Source organism: Mastigoproctus giganteus, chromosome 7, assembly GCF_048544385.1.
Source record: "Mastigoproctus giganteus isolate SK-2022 chromosome 7, ASM4854438v1, whole genome shotgun sequence".
Classification (NCBI taxonomy): domain Eukaryota; kingdom Metazoa; phylum Arthropoda; class Arachnida; order Uropygi; family Thelyphonidae; genus Mastigoproctus; species Mastigoproctus giganteus.
The window spans coordinates 159184752-159205053 of record NC_143581.1 but is presented as its reverse complement, the minus strand read 5'-3'; the positions used below and the strand labels follow the sequence as shown (position 1 = coordinate 159205053).

At 38.5% G+C, this 20302-nt stretch overlaps 1 protein-coding gene across 1 annotated transcript in view; it reads left to right on the top strand.

Moving 5' to 3' along the window:
• LOC150083283 (pregnancy zone protein-like) overlaps positions 1-20302 on the top strand; it is a 374597-nt gene that overhangs the window by 133703 nt on the left and 220592 nt on the right. Inside the window, exon 11 of the mRNA XM_090378461.1 lies at positions 11905-12040. Within this exon, the coding sequence (XP_090234587.1) occupies positions 11905-12040 (136 nt within the window). The remainder of the gene's footprint in view (positions 1-11904; positions 12041-20302) is intronic.

Below are 20302 nucleotides of genomic sequence, written 5' to 3'. Positions count from 1 at the left end.
TGGTTGAAGGGAAGTTTAGCGTCAATAATGTTGAGATCGGAATGGTGTCGGTGCCATTCGATGGTGAGGGCTTCATATTGAAGAATTCTGTAGCTCGATCTAAGTTTAATAATAGTGATGGCAGAGTCAACAAGGGGGGGGAGGTTGTGGGTTTCAGCATGGGTTGTTAACTCAGTGCAGGATTGACTTGTCTTGAAACTGTTCAAGTGGTAGTATGCGCGGGTATTGGAAGTTGTGGAGGAACCGAATTTGGTGGTAGTGCTGCCGATGTAACAGGTGTTGCAGTTTGGTTGGCATTTTATGAGATATATTATATTATTGAGATCATTGATGGGATATTTGTGTGTATCTTTATAAGAATTAAATAGGGAACCTAGTTTATTGTAAGTGGAGAAGGTGAGGGAGATGTCAGTATCTTTGAATGTACGTCGGAATTGTGCTGCGAGTTCACTATGGTAAGGGAGAACTATGCGAGTATTTGTCTTGTGACTGTGTCTGGTGGGGTTATTAATACTGTTTTTAACGGTGGATATTGTGTGTTGGATGAATAGCAAAAAATTGAGGGGGATAGCTCCTGGCTATGAATTTATCAGTAAGGTATTGAAGTTCATTGTGTAGATCGTTTTGTGAAGAGCTGAATTTGATAGTGTTGTAGATTTGGTTGTGTAGGACGGCTTTTTTGGTACTAAGGGGATGATGTGAAGTGAAATGTAGATATTTCATTGAAATTACTCCCAGGTCTTGAAAAAGACCTGGAAGTAATTGTGCAGGCAGATATGAAGTTTTCTGAGCAATGCAGACAGGCTGCCAGGGCAGGTCATGAGGTTTGGTCAATGATATATAGGAATTTTGCTAGCAGGGAAAAGGAGGTGATTATCCCTCTGTATAAGGCAATGGTCAGGCCACGCCTTGAGTACTGCGTACAGGTCTGGAGGCCTCATTTTAGGAAGGATGTAGATTTACTTGAGCGTGTACAGAGAAGGGCAACAAGATTAGTGAGGGGAATGAAGGGATCCTCTTATCAAGAGAGGCTTAAGTTATGCAAATTGCAGTGGCTGGAGACTAGGCATCTGCACGGTGATCTGAGGTGTATAAGGCCTTGAATGGGTTCAGCACGCTGAATTCTGATGGAATCCTTCCACTTGTTCAGATTACGAACCTAAGGGGGCATAAATTCAAATTAAGAAAAGACAGATGTAGAACGGATGTGCGGAAATTTGCCTTTAGCCAGCGGGTGGTTAATTGCTGGAACAAACTTCCATCTGTCGTTGTGGAAGTTGATAGGTTGAATAAATTTAAGGAGGAACTGGACAGGCATTTGGAGGGAATGGTGTGATTTTTTTGGCTGATCCTGCATAAGCTCATACATTTGCGTTCTTGCATCACATGCCACTACTACTACTACTACTACTACTACTATTTACTGGTGTGTGTGTATTTAAATCTCTCTCTCTCTCTCTCTCTCTCTCTCTCTCTCTCTCTCTCTCTCTCTCATTTGGTATGAATGGCCTAGTAGCTTCCATGATTATTTCCCTGAATGCTTCCCATTTAGAATTTGTTCATGGGATCATCATTAGTTGGTCCCACTATACACAGAATAAAACTGTTTGAGACCACTGTAGTCTTCTTTACAAAAGCAAAAACCCTTAACTCTTACCTTTGATAGTAGTTACATCTTTAAGTAAATCTCACATCAATACACTGTAGTGCAGATACGAGAACCACCTAGTGATTCTTTTATCTGCAGATTCTTAATGTATGAAGAGTGGTAGAGAAGAAAGATGCATAGGATTATTATAATTTATCATCCTCTGAATCTTACAGTAAATATAAATTAGTCTATAATCCTAGGGCAGACAATGAGAAGCCCTTAGCTATGACTGCTAAAAGTAAATGGTAGCAAAGTATATTCTTCAGTTATATTGGTAATGATAGGAAAGGAGTCATCCATATTGGTCTTTTTGATATCTGTAATGGTAACAGTATTGATAATCATGAACTGTTTGTTTATAAACTGAATAAGTAATTTTGTATCCATATTCACATGTAAGGAAGTTTTTGAAGTTGAAAATATCAGTTGTCTATCTAAAACTAATTTGGAGTTGAATGATTTTATTATATCTGAGAATGGACCAGAAGCAAAGTTTTTACAACTGAAAGTGAACAAGGGCCCAGGAGCCGATAGAATCATAGTCATGCTGAAGGAAGCAGCAGATGTTAGAAAATCTTTTAGATGTTATAATGAGAGTATCCTTAGATTCAGGTGAAGTCCCTATAGATTAGAGATGTGCAAATCTCCTATACACAAAGGTGGCTAAAAAGGGTGAAATGAGCAACTGCAGACCTGTCAGTTTGACTACTGTACCTGGGAGTGTGTGTGTGGGGGGGGGGGGGGGAGACTGTGGAGTTCTTACTTAATTAAGGATGAAATACAGGATCATCAGGAACGGTACACAATTATAGCATGTACGACTAATCTATTAGCTATTATGAGATTCTCAGTAAAGAACTGAATAGAAGGAATAACTCTGACCTCATATACTTAGATTTCAGTAGCACTTTAGATACAGACTCACATGAACAATTGTATAAATTAGAATAATGTGGCCTTAAGGGCATGCTACTGCTGTGTGTAAGGGATAAAATAGAGAGTAGTAATAAATGGCCACAGCTCTTAATGGATAAATGTGTAGGGACCACAGGATTCAGTTAATGTCTCCTTATTTCTAATATACATTAATGGTGTTGATAAAGGTATTTCCAGTTTAAAATCTAAGTTTTCTGATTATACAAAGATAGACAGGATAGCAGCATTCCTGATTATTGTATGCTACTTCTTGTTGAAGTGGCATACATTAATTTGGTACTGCTTCAACAAGATTTGGCAAATTTGTATTTGGACCAGCTGAAAAATGGCAGCTGAAGTTTAATACTAGAAAATACAAGGTCTTGCATTTGGGTAGCAGAAAATTTGGAGAATTGTACCACTTGGATCCACCTAACTCAAGATTGTAGATAATGAGACTAATTATACAATCTGATATGAAGTTTTCTGTTTTCCGGATAGTGTAAGCAGGCCGTTATGACAGCACATTTGTCGATGATATAGAGGAACTTTTCCAGTAGAGATAAAGAGGTGATTATTCCATTATATAAAACAATGGTTAGGGCACATCTTGAATAGGGGCTCACATCTGGTGAGTATGGGCCTGGCACACCCAGGGTCCTAAGCTGGATATCATCATTCTTCTCTTTCTTGGTGATTCCCTTCTACTTCTCTCTCTGTCTCTGTCTGGGGTAACTGAAATTTTTTTTGGCTTTGGCTAGTGCAGAAAAAGCCTCAGGCTTCCTTGCACCATAAGGCTAATAATAATAATAATAATAATAATAATAATACATTCAGGACTAGAATCAAAGCAAGTCCATATCTTTCCTAAATTCCATTTTAGGAAAGATATGAACCTGTTGGAAAGGGTACAAAGAAAAGCAACAAGATTTGTTAAGGGCACAAAGGGGTATTCTTAGAAAAAGGGATTTGGGTTTTTAAGCTAGCATTTGGAAACCAAGTTTCTGCTGGGTGACCTGATTGAGGTATTTAAGACCTTAAAAATGTGTGAGTAAACTGAATGCCAAAGAAATTTTTATACTTAGTCATGTGACAAATGCAAGGTGGCCTAAATTTAAATTGAGAGCAGATAATTGTAGACTGAATATCCAAAACTTTTCATTCGGTCAAAAGGTGATTGACTATTGGGAACGAACTCCTACCTGTTCTTGTGGGGGTTGGAAATGGGTATAAATTTAGGAAGGAATTGGATAAATACTTAAATGAAATAGGCAAGTTTACAGTGGGAAAGTGACAATGGTTACTTTATTTAATTTTTTAAATTTAATTTAAATTTGATTTATTTTATTTCTTTATGGCAAGTTTCCCTTCTTTAATTTTTTTTTTTTTTTTGGCTTGCTTTCATGCATAATTTTTCTAATTCTGTTACTAATACTAAGTTGTTTAAAGAAGGATTTGGAAATTACTGGAATGATACAGGAAGGGAGGCAGGAGTTTAACAATGATAACCTCTCTTTTAGGCTGAATTTATAAATGATTGCTTCCTTACATCATTTTGCCAATATCAGAATTTTGGAAAGTTGTTTTGAAACCTAATGAATTTTTTTAACAGAAAGCTGATAGCCTCAAATAATCTCTTTTGCTAGAGAAGGCAATACAACAAGGCAATACCAGTATATACCTTAGAACCCCAAGGTCAAACAATAGAGTTCTCATCAGTTTGGTTAACATTTGCAAACCTGCACAAAAAGGAGGAGAAGGAGAATGTGGTGGTGGTGAAATCTTTTGAAATGGTATTCCATAAATTGTTTTCTTGAACACTGTTTAACTTGGGATAATAATAAGTTTGCCTGTTATTGCAAAATGTGCTGCTTATTTAACCACTAAATTTTAAACAGTATTACGGCATAAGATATATTTGAGAAATAATAATGTTAAGGGCAGTATTGTCTGACCAATCTGATTGGATACGATGGCACAATGACAAAGGAACTGGATGCAAAAAATAATTATTTCATTATATATTTATATTTCAGAAAAGATTTCGATTACTGCTGCACATAAAAGGCTGCTGTATAAATTGTTAAAGTAAGTATGGCATTAAGGCAAGTTGCTGCTGTGGATAAAGAGATGGTTGAGGGGGAGAAGATGGAGAGTTGTTATCAATGATCACTGCCCTTCTTGGAATAATGTTGTTAGTGGAGTACCCAAGAGTTTGGTGCTGGGCCTGTTGTTGTTTTCAATAATTATTATTGATATTGATAAAAGTCATATCAGTCCTAATGTATAAGTTTTCAGATATATGAGGGTTAGTGGGGTGGTTAATGACAGTAATCAGGGTATGTTACCACAACAAGATTTAGATAAATTAGGTAGATAGGCTAAGAAGTAGCCAGTGAAGTTTAAATTGATAAATGCAAGGAATTCATATGGGTAGCAGTAATCCCAGATTAATGTAACAACTGTGTGGCATCACACTCATGGTAATGGAGAATGAAAATGATCTGAATTAATTGTGCAATTAGATATCATCATCACCATCAGTAATTCAGTCTTGTGATTGGTCAGTTCCTCTGATGAGCTGTCACTATCTTTGTCTCTCTGGTGCCATTTGTTTTAGCTCCTCAAAGTTTGGAAGTTCTGCTTCATCCAGCAACTCCCTGATGAAGTTCTTTTATGGTCTACCCCTAGGGCGTTTTATCAATGATATACAGGAATTTTGATAGCAGAGATAAGAAGGTGGTTATCCCATTGTATAAGGAAATGGTAAGGTACATTTTGAATACGTCATTCAAGTTTTACATGATAAGAGCCTTGTCAATCAGTTCGACTCTGGAGAGATTGTGTAAGGCTCATGGGGTAGAATTTTTCTCAGCATGGTCTGTGCTTGTTAACAGGAGAGACTGCTTCTACAGGGAGGGGATACACTTAAATAGAAGGAGTTCAACAGTGTTTGCTGATGCTACCGAGGCAGTGTTAGGTAGGTCGGAAAACTGCTAGCTTGGGGGGATTCACAGACTAAAAGGTTTAAAGATGCTGCAGGTAGAGGTGAAAGTGATTTTTGCACTGCTTTTATTAGAATGAGCTTGTACAGAGAATGGCAACAAAATTGGCGAGGGGAACAACGATGTCCTCTTACCAAGAAAGGCTTACGTTCTGCAAATTGCAGTGGCTGTAGACTAGGCACGTGCGAGGTGATACGAATGAGGTGTATAAGGCTTTGAATGCGTCGAGCACACTGAATTCTGATGGGATTCTTCTGCTTGCGCAGACTACAAACCTGAGGGGGCATGCAGGTAGAGGTGAAAGTGATTTTTGCACTTCTTCTATTAGAATGAACTTGTACAGAAAATGGCAACAAGATTGGTGAGGGGAACAAAGATGTCCTCTTACCAAGAAAGGCTTAAGTTCTGCAAATTGCAGTGGCTGTAGACTAGGCACGTGCGAGGTAATATGATTGAGGTGTATAAGGCTTTGAATGCATTGAGCACACTGAATTCTGATGGGATTCTTCTGCTTGTGCAGATTACGAACCTGAGGGGGCATGCAGGTAGAGGTGAAAATGATTTTTGCACTTCTTCTATTAGAATGAGCTTGTACAGAAAATGGCAACAAGATTGGTGAGGGGAACGAAGATGCCCTCTTACCAAGAAGTTCTGCAAATTGCAGTGGCATATATTCTTCTCTTTTTTGGTGATTCCTTTCTAATTCTCTCTCTCTCAGGTGATGTGGGAATTTTTTTTTGGCTGGTGTAGCATAAGCCTCAGGATTCCTTGCACCATATGGCTAATAATAATAATTCAAATTGAAGAAAGACAGTTGTAGAATAGATGTGTGGAAATTTGCCTTTAGCCAGTGGGTAGTTGATTGCTGGAAGAAACTTCCATCGATTGTTGTGGAAGTTGATAGCTTAAATAAATTCAAGGAGGAACTGGACAAACTTTTAGAAGTGGATGTGTGAAATTATTTTATTTTATTTTTTTTTTTTGTTGTCAGTACACAAGCTGATACTCTCGCTTTCTTGTATCACATGCCTCTACTACTACTAGGTGTGGAAGCCTCATTTGCAAAAGGATGTATATCAGTTGGAGTAGGTACGAAAAAGTGCAACAAGATTAGTGAGGGAAACAAAAGAATGCTCTTATCAGGAAAAGAAAAGGCTTAATTTTTGAAAATTACAGCGTCTGGAGACCAGGCATCTGGTCTCCAGACGCTGAAGAGATCTGATTACATTATTGATGCTCTGAATGGATTTAATAAGCTCAGTGCCAATGGAAATCCTTCTATTTGCTCAGACTGTGTACCTGAGGAGACATAAAATCAAATTGAGTAAGAGTGGTTGCAGGATTTGTCTTCCACATGTTTAGCATTAGTAGAGGCATATGATGCAAGAAAGCAAGCTTATGCAGCATCAGCCAAAAAAAAAAAACTGCTCCCATTTCACCCCTCCATTTGTATCAAAATACCTGTGCAGCTCAGCCTTAAATTTATTTAGGCTATCAACTTCCACAACAAACAGTGGAAGTCTGTTCCACCAACTAACTACCCGCTGGCTAAAGGCAAACCTCCGGACATCTATCCTACATCTGTCTTTCCTCAATTTGAATTTATGTCCTCTCAGGTGATTATTCTAAGCAAGAGGAAGAATCCCATCAGCTTTGAGCATGCTCAAACCATTCGAGGCTTTATACACCTCAATCAGATCACCTCGCAGGTGTCTAGTCTCCAGACACTCTATCATGGGTAGTTTGAATAAATTCAAGTTAGAACTAGGCATGCTGTTAGAGGGGATGAACATGGGAAGTGGTGGGTTTTTTTTTTTTTTTTATTGATTATTATTTTTTTTTGCTAATGCTGTATAAGCTTGTCTTCTTCCATAATTTGCCAACTTTCCAAAATAATGTTTACTCAATTGATTTTATAATCTTAATTATAAAAGGCCAGATCTGTATAGTTGGCAGTGCTAAAGAGGAAGACATCTCAGAGTGAAATGAAAACTTTAACACTCAGAAGTGGCATGAAATTCTGTAATATGAGTGTTGGTATGGCATGAAAATTCCACCACATCTTAAAATGCTTGTAGTATAGGCAGTTTTAGTTACTTACATTAGCATTAGTAGAGGCATACAATGCAAGAAAGCAAGCTTATTTAGCATCAGGCAAAAAAAAACACCTTCTGTTTCATCCATCAATTCACTCCAAAAGTTATTATTATTTTTATTACCCAGATGGTGCAAAGAAGCCTGAGGTTTTTGCTGCACCAGCCAAAAAAAAAATTTCTGAGTTACCCTATGCCATTTCAGAAGTAGAAGGAAATCACCAAGAAAGAGAAGACTGATGATATCCAACTCAGCATCCCCAAGCCCATACTCACCAGATGTGAGCCCCTGAGGTTTGTTTCGTTCAGCCTTGAATTTATGTTGGCTGTCAATTTCCACAACGACAGATGGAAGTTTGTTCCAACAATCAACCACCCACTGGCTAAAGGCAAATTTTTGAACATCTATTTTACAACTGTCTTTCCTCAATTTAAATTTATGCTGCCACTGTGGAAACTGAGCAAGAGGGTGAATCCCATCATCATTGAACTTGCTGAAACCATTCAAGGCCTTATACACCTCAATCAGATCACCTCACAGGTGCCTAGTTTCCAGATGCTGCAATTTGTACAAGTTAAGCCTATCTTGGTAATTGCAACCTTCTGTTCCACTCACTAATCTCGTTGCCCTTCTCTGTACTCGTTCTAGTAGTTCAATATCTTTCCTAAAATGAGTCCTCCAGACCTATATGCAGTACTCAACATGTGACCTGACCATTACCTTTCACAAGGGGATTATATCGTTGACAAGACCCCATGAGCTACTCTGGCACACAGTCTGCACTGCTCAGAAAACTTCATATCTGGCTGCACAATTAACCCCAGGTTTTTTTCATTCTCCACTTCCCTGAGTGTAGTACCACACAGTTGGTATGTTACTCTGGGGTTACTGCTACCTGTATGCAGTATTTTGCATTTGTCAATGTTAAACTTCAGTTCACGCCTCTCGTCGCATCTGCCCAACCTTTCTAGATCCTGTTGCAGTAGCTTACCATCATTAACAACCCTACCTACCTTTGTATCATCTGCAAACTTGGACATTAAGCCTGATATACCTTCATCAATATCATTGATAAATACAGAGAACAACATTGGGCCCAGTACAGACCCCCTGGGGAACTCCACTAATAACATTAGTCCGTGAAGAGCAGTGTCTGTTGAACTTGCCCTTAATGCCAAACTGTTCCAACATGTTCAGTTACCTTCTGTGTGCAATAGTAACAAAACTTTCCTAAAAAACTAAGTATATGATATCAAAATTATTTTTTGCATCCAGTTCCTTTGTGACCATATCATAGTATCCAATCAGATTGGTCAGACAAGGCTTCCCCTTAACAAACCTATGCTGTGTCTGAACTATACCTGCAGTTTTGTCTAGATAATTCTGCAGTGCTTCTTTAACCAATGTCTCCATTAATTTCCCTGGAACAGAAGTTAAACTAACAGGTCTGTAATTACTCGTGTAACCTTTCAATTCCCCTTTGTGAATTGGAGAAAAATTTGCACATCTCCAGTCCGTAGAAGGTCCCCTCAGACTGGAGATATGCAAATCATGGCTAAAGAGCCTGCTTCATTTGCTGCCTCCTTTAGTATAACTGGATAGATCCCGTCCACCCCAGGTGCCTTCCTTATGTTTAACTTCAACAATTTCTCCTCCACTTTGCTCTCATTTAATACAAAATCGCTTAGCTCCCTGTTAAAATTTGATAAACTTCTGGCATTCCCTTCATTGAATAACTCCTCACGTGTGAATGTAGATTCAAAATACTCATTCAGTTTATCAGCTACCTGAGAATAATCATCAGTAGTCAACCCAGCTATGTTTAGTGGTCCAATCTGATTCATCCCTTTCCTTCTAGAGTTTACATAAGTAAAGAACTTTTTGTTGTTTTTTTTTTTTTTTTTGCATCCTTTGCCAAAGATTTCTCATAATCTGGATATAACTGGATAGATCCCATCTGCCCCAGGTGCATTCCTTATGTTTAACTTCAGCAATTTCTTCTCGCTCTCAGTTATTACAAAAATCATTTAGCTCCTTGCCAGAGTTTGATAAACTTCTGGCATTCCCTTCCCTGAATAAATCCTCATAAATCCAGATTCATCAACAATCAAACCATCAATATCAAGTGGACCAATATGATTCATCCCCTTCTTTCTAGAATTTACATAAGTAAAGAAGTCTTTACTGTTTTTCTTTGTATCCTTAGCCAAAAATTTCTCATAATCTGCCTTTGCTTGCCTAACCTCTTTTGTCACGATTACAGACTGCCTTCTATCTACTATAGGTATCTGTGTCTCCTGATAATTTATATGCATCCCATACATTTTTCATCTCTGCCACCCACTTTAGGCCTGAAACTTGAACGGTATTTCTTAGTTTGAATGAAAAGGCTAATAGCTTCCAAGATTAAGTCCCTGAAGGCTTCCCATTTAGAATTTGCTGTTGGTAACATCATCAGTTGGTCCCACTGTATAGAATTTAAAAACTGTCTCAGACCGTTGCAGTCACCTTTATGAAAGCAAAAATCCTTCCATTTACCCCTGATGATAGTTATATCTTTGAGTAAATCCCACATCAGTACACTGTGGTCACTGCTACCTAGTGATTCCTTTATCTGCAGATTCTTAATGCATGAATAATCACTGCTGATAATCTAATCAAGAGTATTACTCTCTCTGGTCGCTTCTCAAGCATGCTGCTGTAGAAAACAGTCATTCAATAAATCCACAAAAGTCTTGTTAGTGTTGTAGTTATCAACCCACAATTTCCAGTCTATATCTGGGATGTTAGGATCCCCATTATAAGACAATCTGATTTACTGGCCCATTCTATTTCTCTGTAGAATTATTTGTTGTACTCATTGGAGTCATTAGGCCTACAACACACTTCTAGTCTCAACTTTGCTTTCCCAGTGCTGATGTCACACCAAACTGACTCAACACTGCCCTATCCACCTATATCAACTGGATGCACTTGTTTAGATTTTGTGTGTCTTAACTAATGGCATGACACCGTCTCCCTTTCTATCCTATCTATCATTTTTGTACATCTTGTACTCCCCAAATTCCAGTTCTGCATTCCTTATCTCTATGCGACACCATGTCTCTGATATCAAAACAACATCTGCTTTTGATGTCTTCACCAGTACCTCAAATTCATCAATTTATTTACTATTCTCCTAGAATAGTAAATAAATTGTATATATGTATATATGCACATATATGCACCTATTCCTACTCTTAGTTACCCTAACACAACCCTAGTTATTTACTTGTTCCGTGATGACTTCCAGCAGTCCTTTAAATTCCAAAGACCTCACTTTTCAGGCTTCTGCTCATTCCAATAGAAGCAGTGCAAGAACCACTTTCACCTCTTGCCTGTGGCTACTGTTAATCTATTGGTCTGTGTATCCCCTCCCCCAAGCTAGCAGTGTTCGGACCCACCAAACACTGCCTCGATAGCATCATCAAATATTCTTCCACCCTTACTATTTAAGTGTATTCCATCCCTGTAGAAACAATATCTCCTGTTAAGAAGCACAGACCATGTTGAAGCTATTTTTGTAGTCCGTCAGCTTTAAAATATTAATAGGAATAGTTTTTTTTTTTTTTTTTTTAAATCCAAGTGATCAAAAATATTGATTTTCTTTTACTGCAAAAGCTTATAATGCTGCCTGAACGAAATTTTTTCGTGGTCATTTTTATAAATGTATAAAGTCTATTTATATAATTTTTTTCACTCTTCTAATCACTTTTCTAAAACAATAACTTTTGAGCAAAATGAGCAACACACACAGACCATACAAACAAACTCCGTAACAAAAATCCAAAAGAAAATTAGACTTTGCTAATAGCAAAGTTGATTGTTTTAGTATCTTAAAAAATACGAAACCTATGCAGTAACTGGTTGGTAGCACAAGCAATCCCTAGGCAACCAAAGAAGGAAGATACTTTTATGTCGGAAGAACCTGGAAGTTACTTTTATGCTCTCGAATAATACCAACATAAATAATGTGTATTGATATTGTCAACTGTAGTCTGCTACATGGTAGGAAGTATTCCAAAGTCTGTTCATAAAAGATTATGTAAGTGTTGGCATGTGGGTGGAAGGCTGCTATAAGCCATTTTATTTCTGTTTTTTAACAATTTATACAAATTATACAAACTAAAATTAATGATCGTCCTGTCCCTTTTTTAGAACTCTTATATAATTATTTAAATTTTTTCTGGCATATTTTAGCTGAAGCATTAGTTATCACTCCAGGATCACAAACAGGAACTTTTCTTCCATTTGCTGCAAGTATCAGTGGAAATGATGTCTCAGAAATACGTACCAACTTTCCGGAAACATGGTTGTGGGATTTGCAGACTGTGAGGTAAAGTAATGCATTATTTAGTAGAAGTATGAATAGTGACGACTAGAAAAGTCTGGATATAAACAGAATGACTAAGATTTACTCTTTTCTAGTGAGTAATGAAAAAATCTGTACAATAACAATCCGACAGACACCAATAAACATGCCAGTTTTGAATAATGTTGGCTTTCTTTTTATATTCTTGTTTAACCTGTAGGCATTGTCATTGGTTTGCTTGTTGCTTTGTATGTGTTCTGAGGTGTTATGGTATAATTTTTCACTTCTTAATGGCCAACATTATTCAAATCTGGCATTTGTTAGCCTTGTGGCTTCTAGCAAGATTTTATTTATTTTTGTTTCACCAATGGTTCACCAAGTTGTTTTGAATTCATTATGAATAGAAACAAAAACCAAGTTGGTTTTTGTTTCTATTCATAATGATATTTCAATGCAATTCAGACCTTGTCTATCAAGGGGTGGGGGGGGGTTCTGCTAAATTTGTAGTAATTGGCATTTCTTATAAATTTATTAATTTAAATTTTTTCTAAATTATTTAAGGATGCATTCCTTCTGCAACCCCTATTTTGGTTTATTTTTTCTTCCCCTTTCTTCTTCCTATAGTTATGTACTGGTTTATATTTTTTATTCGTACTTTGGCTTGCCATATGGTGGGTGCATTCTTATTTTGTGTATTCTAATTCTAACTACACTGTCCAGCCACAACATTATGACTATCTACCTAATAGTGGATATGTCCTCCTCTTGCTGCCACTACCACTGCCACACAGGCTTGGCATGGACTCTAAATATTGCAGGAGGTACATTGTGCCATGTTTCCAGGATTGCATCCCATAGATCTGTAATAGCCCATGGTGGAAGATCCAGACATTGGTCTATTGATTCATGTAATACAAGAGATGTTGTATGGAATTCATAACTGCTGAATTTGGCAGTCAAGGAAGGAAGTTACTTTTATTTTCCGATGAACCGGGAAATTACTTTTATGCTCTTCAACAATACCAACAACATGGCATGGAGTGTTATCCTGATGGAATGCGCCTTTGCCATTCTGGAAGATATTCATCACAAAGAGGTGTAGTATCTGATGGTCCACAGTGGATAGGTAGTTTTTAGTATTCAGGGTGTGGCCTCAGGATATGAGGGCTCCAAAATATTATCAGGAAAAGATCTCCCATACCAAAACACTGCTGCTACTTGCCACTTTCTGTTGGACCAGGATATCAGAGTGATTCCTCTGCATAATTTGGTACCACACATTCCATCTATCATCTTTACGGTATAACATAGAAAGTGATTCCTTGGAAAAATCAACTTTTTTTCCAGGTATTGATGGTCCAGTGATGCCATTCAGCTGCAAACTTTGGCAATTTTTGGCAATAGTTGGCTTTAAGGATTTTTGGCTGCTGTAAAGGGATAAGTATTTTAGATAGTTTACCATATTCTTCATTAATAAATATACTACATTGTGTTTTACAAAGATATTAAATAGGTTTAGTATCATTTGTTAGCTTCTTATTTTGAATTTAACTAGTGATTTTTGGAAGTTACAACTTTAGGTGTTCGTGCCAATATTGTCGAACTAGCCGCCATATTGTAATTGATAAGAATTAGCATAACATATATATCTTGAACTGATAGCATAAGGTATAACATAATACGAAGCACTATATTAGGAATCTGTTAACTTAGTATAGTATTATCAATTAATCAAAAATATTTATTACACTTATTAAATTTCATTGTTAATTAGCATTAGCATTAGTAGAGGCATTTGATGCAAGAAAGCAAGCTTATGCAGCATCAGCCAAAAAAAAATAAAGTAAAATAAATAAATAAAAAATAACCACTTCCACTTCACCCCTCTGTTCATTCGAAATACCTGTCCAGCTGAGCCTAAAACTTATTTAGGCTATCAACTTCCACGACAAGGGATGGAAGTCTGTTCCACCTACCAACCACCCGGTGGCTAAAGGCAAATTTCCGCACATCTATCCTACATCTGTCTTTCCTCAATTTGAATTTATGCCCACTCAAGTGATTATTCTTAGCAAGAGGAAGAATCCCATCAGCATTGAGCGTGCTCAAACCATTCAAGGCTTTGTACACCTCTATCAGATCACCTCGCTGGTGCCTAGTCTCCAGACACTGTAATTCGCAAAACTTAAGCCTTTCTTCGTAAGAGCACCCCTTTATTCCATTCACTAATCTTGTTGCCCTTCTCTGTACTTGTTCCAGCAGCTATACATCCTTCTTGAAATGAGGCCTCCAGGCCAGTATACAGTACTCTAGGTGTGGCCTGACCATTGCCTTGCCTTATACAAGGGAATATTCACCTCTTTATTCCTGCTAGAAAAATTCCTATATATCATTGACAATACACCATGAGCTACTCTTGCAGCCCGTCTGCACTGCTCAGAGAACTTCATATCTGAAGTTCTCTGAGCAGTGCAGACGGGCTGCAAGTGCAGACGGGTGGCAAATGAAGTTTAACATTTGTCAATGTTAAACTTCATTTGCCACCTCTCAGCCCATCTGCTCAACCTTTCCAGATCCTGTTGCAGCAGCATAGTGTCAGTAGTGTCCTTGACAACCCTGCCAACCTTCGTATCGTCTGCAAACTTGGACATTAAGCTTGATATACCATCCTCAATATCATTTATAAATACAGAAAACAATAAAGGACCCAATACTGAACCATGAGGGACTCCACTAATAACATTAGTCCACAATGAGCAGTGTCCATTGATTACCACTCTCTGTCTTCTCTCCCTCAACCACCCCTTTATCCATAGCAGCAACTTGCCTCCAATGCCACACTGCTCCAATTTGTGCAGCAGTCTTCCATGTGCAACAGTATCAAAAGCCTTTCTAAGATCCAAGTATATAATATCAAGGTTATTCCCTGCATCCAGTTCTTTTGTGACTGCATCATAGTATCCAATCAAATTGGTCAGGCAAGACTTCCCGTTAAAACCATGCTGTGTCCGAGCTATAACTGAAGTCTTGTCTAGATGATCCTGCAGTGCTTCTTTAACCAGTGCCTCGATTAATTTTCCGGGAACAGAAGTTAACTTACAGGTCTATAATTACTTGTGTCAGCCTTTGATCCTCCTTTGTGAATTTGGGTCACATTTGCACATCTCCAGTCCATGGGTACTTCCCCTGAGTCCAAGGAAGCTCTCATAATTATGGCTAAGGGTTTGCTTACTTCCTTTGCTGCCTCCTTTAATATAACTGGATAGATCCCATCCACCCCAGATGCCTTTCTTGTGTTTATCTTCAAGAATTTCTCCTCCACTTTACTCTCAGTTATTACAAGATTCTCTAGCTTACTGCCAGAGTTGAATACACCTCTGGCATTCCCCTCGCTGAATAACTCTTCATGTGTGAATGTCAATGCAAAATATTCATTTAGTTTGTTAGCTACCTGAGCAGGATCATCAACAGTTGACCCATCGATATCAAGTGTACCAATCTGATTCATCCCCTTCCTTCTAGAGTTTACATAAGTAAAGAACTCATTGCTGTTTTTCTTCGCATCCCTTGCCGAGGATTTCTCGTAATCTGCCTTTGCCTGCCTAACCTCCTTTGTAACTTGGTTACAGATCAACTTGTATCTATCATAGGCTTCTGTGTCACATGTTAATTTGTGTGTATCCCATGCCTGTTTCTTCTCTGCCATATGCCTCATTAGTTCATCTGACATCCATTTAGGCCTAAACCTTGAACAATATTTCTTAGTTGGTATGTAAAGCCTAGTAGCTTCCAAGATAAGTTCTTTGAATGCTTCCCATTTTGAATTTGCTGTTGGCAACATCATCAGTTGATCCCACTGTATAGAATTTAAATACTGTCTCAGTCCATCATAGTCGCCTTTACGAAAGCAATACCCTTCCCTTTACACCTAATGGTAGTTACCTCTTTGAGTAAATCCCACTTCAACACACTGTGATCACTGCCACCTAGTGGTTCATTTACCTGCAGATTCTTAATGCATGAAGAATCACTACTGATAATCAAATCAAGAGTATTACTCCCTCTAGTTGCCTCCCGAACATGCTGATGTAGAAAACAATCATCCAATAAATCCACAAAAGCCTTGCTAGTGTGTGAGTGATCAGCCCCCAAATTCCAGTCAATATCTGGGAAATTAAAATCCCGCATTATAAGACTCTCTGATTTACTGGCCCACTCTATTTCCCTGTACAATTTCTTATTATACTCATGAGAGTCATTAGGCCTATAGCACACTCCTACTCTCAATTTTGATCTCCCAATGCTTATATCACACCAAACTGACTCAACACTGCACTGTCCAGCATTGTCGACTGGGTTCACTTCCTTGGATTTTATGTATTTCTTAACTAATAGCATAACCCCTCCTCCCTTCCTATCCTGTCTATCCCTTCTGTAGACATTGTACTCCCCAAATTCCAGTTCTGCATTCCTTATATCTGTGTGACACCACGTCTCTGAAATCCCAACAATATCTGCCTTTGATGTTTGGAGCAATATCTCAAATTCATCAAATTTATTTACTAAACTCCCAGCATTGGTGTACACGCAAGTATATATGCACCTGTTCTTTTTCTTAGCTACCCTAACACAACCCATGTGTTTACTTGTACCCCAATGATTCCCAGCAGTCTCTGAAATATCCTGCATCTTATTTTCCAGGCTGCGGCTCATTCCAATAGAAGTAGTGCAAGATTCACTTTCACCTCTGCCAGTGGCTACTGTTAATCTATTAACAGTAGCCACTGGCAGAGGTGAAAGTGGCTACTGTTAATCTATTATTCCTTGTATCCCCCCAATCTAGCAGTTTTCTGACCCACCTAACACTGCCTCGATAGCATCAGCAAACATTCTTGCAACCTTTCTATTTAAGTGTATCCCATCCCTGTAGAAGCAGTCTCTCCTGTTAACAAGTACAGACCAATCTGAAAAAAATTCTACCCCTTGAGCCCTGCACAATCTTTCCAGGGCCGAATTTATCGACATGGCTCTCATCATATACTCCCTCCTATCGTGTCTGGGCAGAATTGCAGACACTTTCAAATTCAACCCTAATTCACGGCTTTTTTTCATCAGTGACCTGTACTTGTTAAGTAATTCCGCTGGTCTCCTACTCTTAATATCATTAGTGCCAACGTGTACAACTATATCACCTTTTGTGCCCTTAAAAGATGAAATCCGATATAATTAAACAGTATTTAAACGGAAATTATGACCCAGACTAGAGCTGCGAAGCAAAGATCACAGACTAGCGAGAGTGCTGTGACTCTGGGGAAAATGAAGGGGGTGATTCTCCAATGCGTCACAGTCTCAAAAAATTTGCGAAAAGTGAATTGTTTGCTGAACATTTTAAAACAGGACATGATCTAGCCAAGGAAGATGTCTTTTTGTGCTAGATGCCTAGAATGTAAAGAAATTAGGTGCCAACTCAGCATTCTGATGGGCGTCTATGAGAGTTTGAGGTGTAGGATAAATGGCCTCGAAGAAATTAATATGAGGGGCCCATCAAGCTCTCTGCTGTCCAACTCAATGGCAGAGCTCACTCCTGTGCATCAGGCAACACAGAGGCAATCACCAAGGCAGAATGCACTGGTCCCACAGGAACTAGTTATTGTTGGTGACTCTATTGTCAGGGAGATGGGGAACATACTATGCAAGAAGGATAGGTGGAACAGGACAGGGTATGTCTGCCAGGGCAAAAGTTGATGACGTAGAACAGATATCATCTTTTAAGGACTCAAAAGGTGATATTGTTGTATACGTTGGAACTAATGACATTAAGAGTAAGAGATCTGCAGATTTACTTCACAAGTACAGGTCAATATTGAAGAAAAGTCGCAAGTTAGGGTTGAATGTGAAAGTGTCTGCAATTCTGCCCAGACACGATTGGAGGGAGTATATGATGAGAGCCTTGTCAATTGATTTGGCCCTGGAGAGATTGTGCAAGGCTCAAGGGGTAGAATTTTTTTCAGGCTGGTCTGTGCTTGTTGACAGGAGAGACTGCTTCTACAGGAATGGGGTACACTTAAATAGAAAGGGTGCAAGAATATTTGCTGATGCTATTGAAAGGCAGTGTTAGTTGGGTCAGAAAACTGATAGCTTGGAGGGGATAGACAGACTAAAAGGTTAAAAGTGGCCGCAGGCAGAGTTAAAAGTGATTCTTGCACTGCTTCTATTAGAAGCAGCAGCATGGAAAGCAAAGTGATGGAGGTTTCTAGGACTGTTGGGAGTCAGAGTGGAACAAATAAATACCTGGGCTGTGTTTGGGTAACTAAGAGTAGAAACAGGTGCATGTATACTTGCATATAAACCAATGCTAGGAATATAGTTAATAAATTTGATGAGCTTGAAGTGCTAGTCAAGACATCAAAGGCAGATATGGCCTTTGATGTCTTGACACCTAGAGTATATTTGAGATATCAGAGACGGAGTGTCACACAGATATAAATAGTGCAAAATTGGAATTTGGGGAGAATAGTGTGTACAGAGAGGGTAGACAGGTTGGTTGGTTGTTGGAAGTTTAATGGCGCATCAGTATCTAAGGCTATCCTGCGCCATGGGTAGACAGGAAGGGAGTAGGGGTTATGCTAGTTAAGAAATACATAAAATCTAAGGAAGTGCATCCAGTTGATGTTGGTGGACAATGCAATGTTGAGTCTTTTTGGTGTGATATAAGCACTGGGAAAGGAAAAATGAGAGTAGGTGTGTGTTATAGGCCTAATGAATCTGATGAGTATAATGAGCAATTGTGCAGAGAAATAGAGTGGGCCAGAAAATCAGAATGTCTTATGGTGGATTTTAACTTTCCAGATATTGACTGGAACTTGTGAGTTGGTTACTCGCACACTAGCAAAACTTTTGTGAATTTATTGGATGACTGTTTTCTACAGCAGCAGCAGCATGTTCGAGAGGCAACCAGAGGGAATAATACTCTTGATCTGATTAGCAGTGATTATTCATGCTTTAAGAATTTGCAGATAAAGGAACCACTGGGTTACAGTGATCACAATGTACTGATATGGGAATTATTTAAAGATGTAACTACCATCAAGGCAAAAGGGAAGGGGTTTTGCTTTCATAAAAGGGTATCAGACAGTTTTTAAATTCTATACAGTGGGACCAACCGATGATGTTACCAACAGCAAATTCTAAATGGGAAGCCTTCAGGGACTTAATCTTGGAGGCTATTAGGCTTTTCATTCAAACTAAGAAATACTGTTCCAGGTCCAGGCCTAAATGAATGTCAGATGAATTAATGAGGTTCGTGGCAGAGAAAAAAAAATGTATGGGATGCATATAAATTATCATGTAACACAGAAGCCTATGGCAGATATAAGCTTGTCTATAATCATGTCACAAAGAAGGTCAGGCAGGCGAAGGCAGATTATGAGAAATCTTTGGCAAAGGATGCAAAGAAAAACAACAAAGCATTCTTTACTTATGTAAACTCTAGAAGGAAAGGGGTGAATCAGATTGGACCACTTAACATAGATGGGTTGACTATTGATGATCATGCTCGGGTAGCTGATAAACTGAATTAGTATTTTAGATCTACATTCACACATGAGGAGTTATTCAATGAGGAGAATACCAGAAGTTTGTCAAACTCTAACAGGGAGCTAAGTGATTTTGTAAAAACTGAGGGAAAATTGGAGGAGAAATTGTTGAAGCTAGAGTTAAACATAAGGAAGGCACGTAGGGTGGTCGGGAACTATCCAGTTATATTAAAGGAGGCAGCAAAGGAAGTAAGCAAACCTTTAGCCATAATTATGAAACATTCCTTGGACTCAAGGGAGGTCCCCATGGACTGGAGGTGTGCAAATGTATCACCAATTCATAAAGGGGTTCAAAAGGTGACACAAGGGACTATAGACCTGTTAGTTTAACTTGTGTTCCAGGGAAAATAATGGAGTCACTGGTTAAAGAAGCATTGCAGGATCATCTGTACATGACTGCAAGAATAGTTAAAACACAGTATGGGTTTGTTACAGGGAGGTCTTGTCTGACTAATATGATTGGATACTATGATGTGGTCACAAAGGAACTGAATGTCAAAAATAATTTTGATATCATGTACTTGGATTTCAAAAAGCTTTTGATACTGTTGCACATGGAAGACTGCTCTTCAAATTGGAGAGGTATGGCATTAAGGGTAAGTTGCTACAATGGATAAAGGGATGGTTGAGTGGCAGATGACAGAGAGTGGTAATCACTGGACACTGCTCTTCAAGGACAAATGTTATTAGT